The sequence below is a fragment of the Podarcis tiliguerta genome (genome assembly GCF_965153285.1).
Source record: "Podarcis tiliguerta genome assembly, chromosome: 1".
In the NCBI taxonomy this organism is placed as follows: Eukaryota; Metazoa; Chordata; class Lepidosauria; order Squamata; family Lacertidae; genus Podarcis; species Podarcis tiliguerta.
Genome location: NC_139534.1, coordinates 62,346,525 through 62,360,039, shown reverse-complemented (window position 1 = coordinate 62,360,039; position 13,515 = coordinate 62,346,525). Strand labels below are relative to the sequence as shown.

The window sequence follows — 13,515 nt, the reverse complement described above, 5'->3', positions numbered from 1 at the left end:
AGCTCACACCACTCCGGTCTTTGTCCTTCTAACTACCAGAAAGTTGAAGGATGGGGGCCCACCCACTTCCTCCCTAGCACAGAGCCACATCCTTTGTTACCTTAGCGGCTCGTACTTAGGGGGTAAGTAGAAGCTGGCCCAGCTACTCCAGGAGCTGAATCCTTCATGAGATTTTAACCCTTGCTGGATCCAGGGATTAGAAGGGAACTCTGGCTTATAGCCTACCCACCCAACCCACAACAATCCTTTAGCTCCTTAATGCACTTTAATGCCTGTTGCACAGTTCCTCAACATGTGAGCTCTAACACAGTGAAGCATGGGACTGAATTTCAGGCTTGCAAACAGCCCCACACCCTGAGTGCAGGACATCACATGTGATATCTACCCTTGGCCCACCCTTCCTTTGAAAGACTGCACATGCAGGAGATACATGCACCGTTGCACATGACTTCTGTGATACTGAGGGGTGCAAATCCAAGGCAAACTTGTAACCTGTTCCTGTGTCTGCTTGCACAAATGGGCATAAACACAGATACACAATGAACCAGATTTATGTTTTAAAGATGCAAGAACCGCTGGGCTATCCTCATGTAACTGCCTTGGTTCTGAAGTGTGTGTGTGTGTGTGTGTGTGTGTGTGTGTGTGTAGGGGACAGCGACAGCAGTATAAAATACAACCTTATGTAAAATGTGTGCAAATACTTCAGAAATAAGGCAGCTGCTCCTCATGAATCCCTACTGAAGTGCCTAAAGCATTTTGCCTTCGTTCATCCAAAGAATAGTAAAAAAGGATTAGCAGCAACTGCAAATCCACAGCACTCTCTGTTTATTGTGCAAGAAATGCACATTTTGTTTCTCATTTTGCTGTGTCCTCACGTCTCCCCTCAAGGTTGTGCTTCTATTATGAAGATAACATATTTTCAAGATCTCAACGCTGGGAAAATGCAGCCCTCTCTCCAGATAGTGCAATTGTCGCTATTATGGGTTCAGCTGTGTGGAGTGCGGTTGTGCAATTTGCACCGGCCATCTCTTGAATATTATTTGTGATGCAATTAATGAGGAGTGATAGCACCACAGCCTTGCCATAGATCTCTGCATGCTCAGTCTTCACAATCTGACACGATGATGAAATGCCCGTTGTGCTGATTAGGTGCAATTAATGCCTCTTGGCCCTGATGTGGCTACTTTTAAAATGAGAAATGATGGCATGGTGAAGGCAGGTTCTTGTCACTGCCTAATGGAGTCAGTAGACGACAAAACAGATTTGACTTTTAGTTTGTTTATTGATACTTTCCTTTTAGTAGCTGGGGGCAGCTTTTTCCTGTGTGGGAAGAGGGGACCAGGTGGGGGGCGGGACTTTTGCTCCCCCCCTCCTTTAATCGCATCAAATCTCCAGAGAGCCCCCAGCGGCCCTACCCCTTGCAAGAAAGACAACTCCAACTACTGAAGCCCAGGATTAAGATGCTCAAGGAACTGCCTTGCACATCTGGTGTGCATTAAGATGGATACATTGACAAAGAAAATATACTCCAATCTGAAGCAAGAGTGGGGTTAACCCCTTCCCTTCGGGGCTGAGAATGGCATGTCAGAGGGAACAATCCTAGCCTTATGGGGAAGGCAGTGAGCTGGGAATGGGGAAGCTGGCCTTCAGCTTCTAGCTGTTCCCCCCAACACTGAATGGATTTTGCTGAATATATCAAACCTCAGTCTCAAAACTTCTAGGTATCTGAACTCACTGTCTGTGGCTTCATGCATTGCAGAGATTCCCCCACCGCCGCCTCCATCTGGGTGAGATGGCAACTCTTCATTTTATTACGTTTAAATCCTACCCTCCTTCTAAGGAGTTCAGTGTGATTTATATGGTTCTCTCCTGTTTTTATCCTTACAACAGCAATGGAGAACCAGTGGCTTTCGTAGTGCTGTTATACTGTACTTCCTATAACCCCTGGTGATTGGCCATGCTGGCTGGGGCTGACAGGATTAAGTATCCCATGCCTGCCTTACAGCAACCCTTTCAGGTGGGCTAGGCCAAGAAATGGTGACTGGCCCCAAGGTCATGCAGTGAGCTTCACAGATAAGTGTGGCTTTGAATTTAGAACTTCGTGGCCTAACAATCTAACCAATGCCTCAAGGTAGTTTCAGGAGGCTAATTTGTGCTACTATTTTGGAAGCTCGCAAGGCCACGATAACTTGACGTTAATTTTGATGCCATTATTCATTCTGGTAATTTCTCTGGCATGTGGTGAGATTGCTGCTGGCTCCACTCAAAGCAGCCTTGGAATGTTTTCCAGGAATTTACCAGCACGTACAGAGAGAATTCTTCACCTATTATGCTTTTTTTAAAAAGTTCACATCTTAAAATCTAAAGTCATACACTTAAAAAACATAATGGTATAAAAAAATTACATGCCAGGGACGCTCCTCAGTAAGCCGGGATTGACTGTGGCTCCCTGTTGAGAGCAGAAGATAGCAGCCCCAGGTTTGGGGCAGCATAATGTGTAAAGCAGTCCTAAGAATTGGGTGTGGATGTGGATATGGAAAGCCCCTTCTCAGGTCTCTGTAAATCCATCGCAAATCATTAACCCTCTACCTAGCAACAACCATGCAGTGTTACTGACAATCAAATATACTCAGTGTACATCTTCGAGTACATTGGAAAGTACTGCATGAACATTACAAATAACAACATGGAAGGATGTCGCCTGCCACATAAGGGTGCGTTTATAAAGTTATTTCATCATGCCCAAAATGGTCAGAAGATGTCAGTTAATGTTGACCACACTGGGAGGGGGGAGGGATATGTGAATCAGAGCCCAGCTGTAGCTTTCTATAAGCTAGATACTCCCCCCCCCCTCCAGCAAAATGAATCTGTGTTCATTTCAGAATTCACAATACTAAACTGTTATCTTCTTCAGAATTTAGTATGTGACCAACATTGCCCCTTGTCTATCTCTGGATGTGTCATATTCATACTTTTAATACTCTGGGCCAGCGTGCAGAAAGGTTCAGCCATATACATGCCAGAGGATGGCAATATTCCACACATTCTGTAACAAGAAAATAGGCCTTGGTATGGTTCCCATAGGGGTGTTAAAACAGTATGAAACCCACTATGTTTTAATATCAGGCTAGACAAGGAGCCTTCATATTCTATGGATTTAATGTTCTCTTGTCATTCTATGAGCAGCTCTCTAGGGCTGCCATACGTCCAGATTTTCCTGGACATATCCAGAATACTGCAGTGTCCAGGTGGAAATCAGGATTAAATGTCCAGGGAAAATCTGGACATATGGCAGCCCATGGCACCAGTGCCGTTTTTGCCGCTTTCCCATAAAAATAGCTCAAAAGCGGCATAGCTCAACAACTTTTCTGTCCAGATTTTCACTGTTTGAAATATGGCAACCCTATCTAAACTGCTAAAATAAAACATTTTAGCAGTCTTGTGAAGAGGTAGAAAATGGCAAAGCAGAGCCTGCCCCCTTGAGGGCAAGCAAGAAAATACATATGATTTCTGGCTGCTTAAAATGTACATGTCCCTCAGGCAGAATGAATGGTTTTTCCCCATGTGTGAAACAGAACAGTCTCAAAGATTTATAGCCATGGCGCAGTTTTGTCTAAATACACATATTTTGGCATAACCATAGCCTGTATAGTTGTGCACATGGCCATTTGATGTATGTCGAGAAGCAAAACATGAAATCAGACTGGGGTGCAAGAGCTAGCAAAATCCTATGCGTAATTGAGAAGTTTGTTCCACTGAGTGCAATGGAGCTTTCTCACAGGGAAGAGTGTTTAAAATCACATCCATAATATGACTGCATATGGCTGATCTCCTGTGCTGTTTATTAACTTTTCTAAAGCCAACACACTATATTTTTAAAAAAGAAAGTAAGTAGTTGCTATGACTGTCTAGTTTAATCAAAGCAGGAACAATCTGTTCCAGAAAAGAGTTCTGCTCTACAGTGTGCATGTTCGTGATCTGCACTCCCTTGTGCTACTGCAATAAAACACTAAGCCATGAGTGGAGAACATTTGGCCTCCAGATGTTGCTGAACAACTCCCATCAGCCCTGACCATTGGCCATGCTGGCTAGGGATGATGGAAGTTGGAGTCCGGCTACATATTGAGAGCCAAAAATTCCCCACCCTTGCGCTCAGTCAAACCATGGGTAAGCATGAATATGAAAATGTATGAGTACTCACAGCAAAAACTGCAACCACTTTCCTGCTATGGTTCCCCAACGGTTAGAATTCTACTACTCAATACTAAGCAGTCATTTCCTGTTTAGAAAGTGGCTAGGATTTTACCTGAGCCATTCAGCATAGGATTGTTTCATATATGGCCACATGTATGTGGGAGAGGTGAGGCTTACACTGCCAACAATTGTCAGGGTCCAGAAGCAGGACCTTTTCAGTGGTGGCCCTGACACTGCACAACTCACTGCCCAGGGACATTAGCCAAGCCCCCTTCCTCGTGGCTTTCAAGTGTGCTCAGAAGACCTACTTAACTGTTTTGTCTTAATGTAGCCCTGTTTTAAAATTGTGTTTGAATCTTATTGTAGCAGTGTGATACTGTAATCCACTTAGTGAAAATGTTTTTGCTTTGAAGAACAGGGAATAGGTACCTGATTTAGATCACTCAAACGATATGCTGAACAAAACTATTCTGCAATCACATCAAACAGGAAAGTGCTTGCAGTTGTTTTAGACAAGATCGTGGTTTGAAACAATCTCATATCCTCTTCCTGCATGCCCTGCCTCTTCTTCCTTCCACTCCCTTGGTGGATGCTCCTTTTTTGAATTTAGATTGTAAGCTCCATGTACATCAGTGAAACCATATAAATGATAATGATAATAGTAATGAGTTCAGTGTTGATGTTCCTGTGTTCTTCTGCAGGTTTTCTTGCGATTATGCTCAATGAATTTTTCTTTTTGCTCTCTCACTCTCCAGTGCTATCTCTCCCATTTGCCTCTAGGTATGTTGGTATAACTTAGGTGCCATGGTCCCTTGGTATACTTGTGTCTGTCATTTCCTTGGTAAGGTATGTGTTTTTACGGCCACCACTTCATTTCAAAGAATTGTAGAGTTGGATGAGACACCAAGAGTTGCCTAGTTCAACCCCCTACAATGCAGAAATCTCAACTAAAGCATCCACGGCAGATGGCCATCCAACCTCTGTTTGAAAACCTCCAAGGACGGAGAGTCCACAACCTTTCAAGAGAGTCCATTGCACTGTTGAACAGCTCTTACCATCAGAAAGTTCTTCCTGATGTTTAGTTGGACTCTCCTTTCTTGTAACTTGAGTCCATTGGTATGGGTCCTACCCTCCAGAGCAGGAGAAATCAAGTTTGCTCCATCTTCCATGTAATGGTCCTTTAGATATCTGAAGATGGCTATCATATCTCCTCTCAGTCTCCTCTATTTCAATTGTTTGATTATTTCACCAAAGGTCTCATGAAAACACACTCCTTTCCTGAAGCCATGGAAGAATACTGTTCCTCCTGAACTTCAGTTGTCTTCATAACCTTCATCTGGGAAGCAATCCACCCAGTGCGTTGCTTGGACAAATACCCGTGCATAGTTAACACTGAAGACGTTATCTGTGTGATTTATATGCACGTTCTGCATATCTCCATGTGAAACTCTCTTGAAGGTCTGCAGGGCATGGAAAATTACATGCAGCACAAGCTTATGCATGTTTACTCAAAAATAAGTCCATTGAGCCTTACGTTTCTAGTAGGTTTGCTTATTAAGGAGGACGAAGAATGCCAGATTGTAGGTCACTATCAAGTCTATTGTTAAAAATATTGTATTGTATCCTAAGTCGGTAGAATCCTGTTCAAGATTTCTTTTTGTAATGAGTGTTTTTTTCTTTTTAATTGCAAAAGATATTGGACATACATTGAATATCACAGTGGGTTATGCTATTAGTTTATATTTTATGGTGCTTTGAGCTGTGTCCCACTTCTTCATTGTACTGTTGTATGAGTTATGATGGCCTTCGCTAAAGCAACAACAACGAAGGTTTGGATTTGGTAGGTATCTTTCACATCAAAGTCTGAACGAATCAAGAGAAATGAATCAAAATTCACATTCTCATTAGTTGCTACTATCTCCCTGCCTTTGTTAGTCTAGTGCTGTTGCAATTTCCAGGAAATACTTCAGGCTTAACAAAGCAACACTTATCTCAGTGTGTTTCTCAAAGGACCTGAACTACATAAGTCAGACATTTTTCAGAAGCTTGATAATGAGAATTCTTTTCTCTTTGCTTTCAGGGGAAAGCTCCAGAAGATTGATCAAAGTGATCAAAAGTTTTTGTGACTGTAACTAAATAGTTTTTACAGAGAGTGTTAGACTGATTCTCAGGAGCGCCCACATCCCCTTGTCGGGCACTTATAAAATCACTATCATGCTAATTGTTAACCGAGACATGACTGGAATTTTGACTGCACAAAGAAAAGATTTTTTAAAAAAAATGAAGGGAGAATCTAAAGCAAATAAAGAGTGGGAAACTTTAAATGGACTGATAACTGGTTTCCTTGTAAGCTGTCATCATACATTGTGCCTCACTGCAACAGTCAAGCTATATTTCAGCTTTTCCTTTTGTTCACTCAAGTGCACCATATTTTTCACCGAATTTTCACCAGGTTTTTAGTACAGCCACGCATGCTTGAGTTATACATAGAGCTGCAACTCCTCTGCCCCACCCTCTGGAATGCAGTTCCAGGGGTCCAGAGATACCTCACTAGATATCAACTTTCCCAGACAATCTCCTTCCAGTGCTGGATATTCTTAGCAATTGCTGTAATCTTACTTAGGACTCTCCAAGTCTCCTCTAAGGGATCTAGAGAATTCAGGACAGCTGAGGATGAACGTGGCAAAGGAAGGGATGGAGCCTGCTGGCACAGCAAAGCTTGCCTTAATCGATGACCATACATGGGCAGCCTCTGAGCTTTGTAGCGCATTGGAAACGAGAAGCCTGAGTAGGAAGGCAACCTTGAAGGTTGTGCAAGGATAGTTGATTGTGTCTGTAAGAAGCTATTTTCTAGTGATGTACCTCCCAGCTTCACAACAAGAGAGGTGCTAGCCTGCCTCGTAAGATATTGGCCTGTACTTACGTCAACACAATGTGCATGTTATTTTATTGTACCAGCTTTAGTGGGTGCAAAATGAAGTGGCTGCTTATAGGTTGGTACCAGCTGCAGGAAATGTGTCTTGCCACTGGTTTCAGGAAGAATCCAGTGTGCTGCATTTAAGCTTTGAAGTCCTTTGTTGCTTAGGAGTGTGTTGTCCAAAGGGCTGTCTACATTACAAATGTGTCTGGGCTTTAAGATCTTTGTCAGAGCTCCTTTTCCGGGTGACATTAGTGAGGGCTTTTTGGGCGGTAAAGGTAAATGTACCCCTGACCGTTAGGTTCAGTCGTGGATGACTCTGGGGTTGTGCGCTCATCTTGCTCTATAGGCTGAGGGAGCCGGCATTTGTCCGCAGACAGCTTCCAGCTAGCATGACTAAGCCGCTTCTGGTGAACCAGAGCAGTGCACCTAAACACTGTTTACAGCCCCACTGGAGCGGTACCTATTTATCTACTTGCACTTTGACGTGCTTTCGAACTGCTAGGTGGGCAGGAGCTGGGACCGAGCAATGGGAGCTCACCCAATTGCGGGGAATCGAACTGCCGACCTTCTGATTGGCAAGCCCAGGTGGTGGTGCCCTGCTTATAGAATGCCGTCCCCAGAGAGTTCTAGCTGGCACCTTCCTTGCAGTGTTTTGTGTTGGCCAAATGCATGGGAAAATGCACAGGAAAGCATGGCATAAAATTGTGTGATGCAACCATCATATATTCCCCCAGAAAACAAATCAGATTGAATACTCTATATGTAGCCAGCATCATATAAGCTCCTGCAGCATCACCCTAAAGTTTTTAATTGGTGACCTCAGGAACTAATGGAAAGGCAAATTCTGAGAGAAACGTGAAGGGTTCTTGGTGTTTTTTATGGTGAGATATCAACATGCAGGAATGACCTCATATAGTGCCAGGGGAGGGGGAGGTAGGGATATAACATATGAGTTTCCATAAATTATCCTTGCCTATTCCTGTGACAAAAGCTGCCTGTGACAAAATGCAAGAATGCTGAGGAGCACTGTTACTTGCTTCAACAAAACTTTATAGCAACAATTCAAGGGGAAAGAGGAACTGCACTAAGCAAGCCCTGTGGTTACCCTAAGAGGAAATATGCTGTTCACAGATTCAGTTTCAAGAAAGAAGAGGAGGAGGAGGTTATAATGAAGAGCCATTTTCATCCTTGCAGATCCTTTCTTGGCATTTTGTGCAGAAGGGAAGTGAGTGACTAGAAAAGAGCCTTGAGTCTTGCAATCAAGGGAGTGGCTAGGTGCATGTCTGAGTCCTGCAAAGACTTCCTCAGGGATAATTCCTATGTGGATTGCAAAAATGAGGCTCTGTGACCAATTCCCTACATCACATTTTCAAAATGCAAGGGGTGGGCGTGGATGCAGAGGCGAAATGCAACATAAGAAGCAGAAGTCAAAGGCAGTTAAAATAACTCATTCCTTGAGCTACTCACCACCTTTAAAATAGATTATGGTTGTCACTTTTCATTTTGGCAAATGTTCTCAAGCTTACATGGACCCATACATCTTTAACAGGCCTCAACCACTATTTTGTTCACTCAAATCCATCAATTTAAAACATCAATCAAAGGGGAAGACCATTTTCTACTATTTGCACTGAGGCTTATAGGAGTGTGCTTACAATTCTGTGCTGATTTTTGTCCCTTATTACAAATTTTCTAAGAGGTCTAACTTCATGCAAAATTTTATAGCAAGGTGGGCACAGGGCTGTCTCCACTAACTGTCTGTCCAAAAATGTTACCTTACATGTGTTTGCAGTGAGCCATAGGTCTGTGCCTATGTCATTAGCATGTCACCAAAAGCAATCCCAAGAAGTGCCAACATGGTTAAAGAATAAACTGGCTGCATGCCCACGGATCATGTGAACAGACTTCCATTGATATGCAGTGATTTTCACTTTTATGTTGAACGGAAATAAGCAATTCCCCCAACCCTTGCAAAACATGAATCAAGCATAGCCTTTTTATCCCTCAGTGCTGTTGGTGCCAACAGCAGCATTGCTTCCGAGGCAAATTCTGGCTTGCAGTGTGGAAGGAGAGGAGCGGCTTTCATCAAGACCACAGTGCAAGGGGAAATTGTAAAATAAAAATCCCCCACTGCATGCCGCAGTCTCAATCCTGATCTGCTCCCCTTACCTGTGTGTTATTTTACTTCCTCCACCACCCCGCTGCCACCACATGGCTCCATTTTTTGATGCTGAGAAGATACGACCTTTTTTTTATTCAGGTTAATACTTAATGCTGAACAATACTGTTTTCTAGAAGGAAGGGAGGGAGGGAGGGAGGGAGGGAGGGAGGGAGGGAAAGAAAGAAAGAAAGAAAGAAAGAAAGAAAGAAAGAAAGAAAGAAAGAAAGAAAGTCACAGCCCAATCTCCCCAAATGTGCAGGTAATGTCAGGGGCATCTGAAGTCCTGGAGTCTGAACTCCGTAGCTGATATGAAGCATTTGGAAGAGTGGAGATGCATGGCCACATCACTTTGGCTCTTGAGATGTGCTCCGAAATGCACAGATTTCCATCTTCTCATTCCCATTATTCTTAAAGCCAAACTAGACCTGATGGCAGCAGCTCCATCAGTGCTTGGGTGGGGAGTACAGAACCCTTCCCCTTCCAACAACTTAACATCTCTGCAGCTCCCCCCCCCCCCAGCTACTTTTCCACAAGTATTTCATGCTTCCCAGTATTAAGAGTCCTGCTTGAGGTGGGGGGATGCAACATCAAGAGGGAACAGATTTTTGGGGTGGGTCCTGCCATGCAGTGGGGTGAAGTGGCCTGATTTTTTTTGGGGGGGGGAGCAGGAATTTGGTGCCTGAATGGCACAACAAAACCTTGGCAGCAGAGGGTGATTTTCATTGGGGCTATGCTTAAGGCAACAAAATGCCTTGAGTTGCCACTATAGATTATGATGAGGGAAGCCATGGATGAGGGGAGGGTTCTGCACTCCTTGCCCACTTGTCCCATTTTGCTCCTTAAGCTAGACTTCCCACCTTTTCACATGGCTGAGGCAGGTCAAAATTTAATATCTACTCTCATCACATCAATCTTAGCCCTAATACTCAGCATTTATATAGCACCTTAAGTGTGTTCAAAGTACTTAATCATCCCACCACACCCAAGCACGTTCATATGATGAAGCCATACTTCAACAAGAGCAACCCAGCTCACACTTCTCACCACTTCTATGCTAAAACCATTGTTTTTGCATGAACAGCAATGACTCAGAAACTCATCCGTGTGAAGCATGAACAAGTTCCCCCAAAGTAGTCAGCAAACCTGGTCTCCAGATCTCCCACCGACTGATCTCTTTTTAGATAAGCACCTCCCCTTTCCTATCTTCTTTTTTTCACTTTGCTAACATTGAAACCATCACAAGACATGAGGAGAACGACAAGCCGAAATGTGTCCTGTTGAAGCCGAGACATGCATCAAGGCCCTTCCTTACCTTTGTGTCTCGCCTTCAGCCCCTTCTTCTACCTCAATCTCGCACTCGACATCCCTCAGACATTCCGCATCAGCCATTTTCTTTGCTTGCGAAGAGTGCAATTGAGTCAACTGGCTCTGTAGATGGTTTTGTAAGAACACCGAGCAAGCAGTTGAGCTCTCCCCACTCTTCCTGTATTGACTCTAAAGCCAGCAGCGCCGGATATCATGTAAGGCTGAAGGTGCGAGTTTGTTTTTCACTCAGAAAGAGCAGCAACAAAAAAAAAGAGGAACAAATTTCCCCACCCACCCTAAGATGCAGGCCGCAAAGGGGAAGAAAGAATGATCGCAGTTTGAAGAAGAGTCTTTGTCCTTAAATCAAGCTGAACCTCACAAATGTTGCATCAGCAGCCTCTGTTCCTACATGTATGGATAACTCATATTCTCTCTCTTAGTCTTATCTATGTTTTGTCTATGTTAGGATCCTTAGAACAAATAGCAGGGCTGGGAGATTGGGCAGTTGCAACACTGCTTCAGCAAGTATCTACAAGCAGCATATTTGAAGGGATGGAGGGAGGGCCAAAGTCCACAGCCTGGCAAATATGGAGCCAAAGGAACACCCCAGAAGGGAGAGCAGAGAGAGCGCTTAAGTCAGTTGGAGGGTTGGTTGTAAAATGCCTCATGGCAGTCAAGCAGCCGCCATGACACCCCAAAAGTTATTGATTTGTTTCATGCATTTCTCCATGTCACTCCTCCATCATATTTAATTCCCACAACAACCCTGTGAGGTAGGTTAGGCTAAGTGGCAATGACTGGCCCAAGTCAGGTGGACAAGTGGGGATTTGAACCCTGGTCTCCCGGGTCCTAGTCCAACACTCTAACCCCTATGCCACACATACTCTACTACTAACTACCTTAGTAATTGTGTTGCTCTGTATTGCTTTCCAAACACGGCCTTAATACAAAAAGAGGGGGCTGCTGATGGCCCCAGTATGCAGCTGTGCCATAGCAAGTAAAGTGGATTTGTTATACTGAGCTCTTTGACTATGAACAATGGGTTTACTTCCAAGTAAATGCATTCAGGATTGATGTGCACATATTCCAATTTAAGCTGATTTAAAAGCAATATGATAAAACCTGCTTAATACTCTTGGCTTAGCTTTTAGATCAGCCAACCCAGAACTGGAGTTTGTGATAAAAAAGAACGATCTCAAGTAGTATTAACAGTTTAAAGCTATTCTCTTCAGTAAATCTCTAGTGTATGTACATGTATATATCAAAATAAACTTGAAGAGCTGATCGTTTATCTTTTAAATCCTGCCTTTTTTATTAACTGGTTTGAGTCTTTCAATTAATGAATCAATTAAATATGTATATGTTGCATTTCAATTGCAGGTAATTTTTCAATATCTTTAATAAAAGTAACAATTTATTTTGATTAAATAGCACATATATTTTAATTTGGAAGGTCCCTTTGATCACATTACATGGATTAGAAGATGCATTTAAGACGAGCTACCCTTCACAGAGGCAACTGTACTTCAAAATCACCATATATAATTGGTTCATAATTGGCATTTGAATTGTTGTGAGGAATTAGATCATTCTCCCAGCTTATGCAAAACACATTTGTTGAGTATCAGTGAATATTTTAATCTGCAGGTCCAAGGCTTCTAACAAGTTATCTATCCAAACAGCTCAGAGGACAACAAACTGAAACATCTGGGTGGGGTGGGGGAGTTAATGAAAGGCCTTAGAACGATTTGTACATAGATTGGTCTCTACTGTGGCAGATGAAATGAGAGATGGTGGGGTAACCTCACCAAGTAGTCTACCACTTCCTTCCTGTGCCTTCTTTTCCTCTGTGTTGCTACATTTTCCGTGTGCTCATGGATGAAGCAACTCCTCCAAAATGGCTTGGACAAGAGGACACAGTTCTGAGGGCCCCTTAGATAGGCGAGAGCACAAGGTTCTCAAATCCCTTGCACAAGAGCTGAATAAAGGTGATGAAAGGAGAGACAGGAGTTACATTTAGAGCATTTAGGCTCCCTGATGACTGAGATCATGTATGTGCCGTGCTTTGAAGACTTAGTGCAAAGCTCTGCATGTCTACTAAGAAGCAAGTCCTGTTGAACTTAACGGGACTTTCAATATTTTTTCACATTTATTAAAATATTTCAAAACCGTAGCATTTTCTCTAGCAATTCAACCATATTTAAGTGCCACGTTAAAAGCCTGTTTACACACACATACGCACTCGCACACTTAAATTATTTACTGTGTTAATATTCTGCTAAATTAATAAATCAGAATATTTATGCGAGAGAAATAAATATATTTTTCGTTACATAGACTTTGTAGCTGTTCTCTTGATTTTTAAAGAAAAGGCAGTCTTTAATTCAAAGACAACGGCTTCATCCAGCGAGCCTCCCACACACCAGGATGTTATACAGCTGCCGCTGTGAGCCAGGAGTTCCCCCGCTGCACAGGTGATCAGCACTGTCAAGTCCTGCCAGTGTTGCTCACCTTGTTAGGAGAGAAGGGGGGGAGTGAGCCTCTGGAGTCAATCACCCACACCTCACACAGGTAATGATTGCTGTGAGAACAGTCAGCACGCACCAACACTTGTTTCCACGTGTGGCTTGCCCATGCTGATTGGGGCAAGTATTTCTAAAAGGGATATGCTCTCCATGGAAGCATTGTGAAAAAGATGCATGACATATACTGCTTGTGCATTTGCCCCAATCTATTTTCAATTTTGGGGAAATGTTTCCAGTCAATTTATAGTATTTCTAATTCTGGGCAACCCCTCACCTGATGTGTGCTCCATCCTCTGCTAGGGACACCTGTTTCCGTCTCCATGCCAACAAATCTACTTATCCCTCCCCACAGCCTAAGATGCTTGAAAAGAATTCTTTCGCCTTAGGGGGCTAGCACAGCTGGCCTGCTT

General features: G+C 43.3%; 1 protein-coding gene across 1 annotated transcript in view; it reads right to left on the bottom strand.

Annotated features, from left to right (window-relative positions):
* LSP1 (lymphocyte specific protein 1) overlaps positions 1-11,012 on the bottom strand; it is a 76,580-nt gene extending 65,568 nt beyond the window's left edge. Inside the window, exon 1 of the mRNA XM_083425180.1 lies at positions 10,588-11,012. Coding sequence (XP_083281306.1) covers positions 10,588-10,664 — 77 coding nt within the window. The 5' untranslated portion in view covers positions 10,665-11,012. The remainder of the gene's footprint in view (positions 1-10,587) is intronic.
* Positions 11,013-13,515: the final 2,503 nt, after the last annotated feature.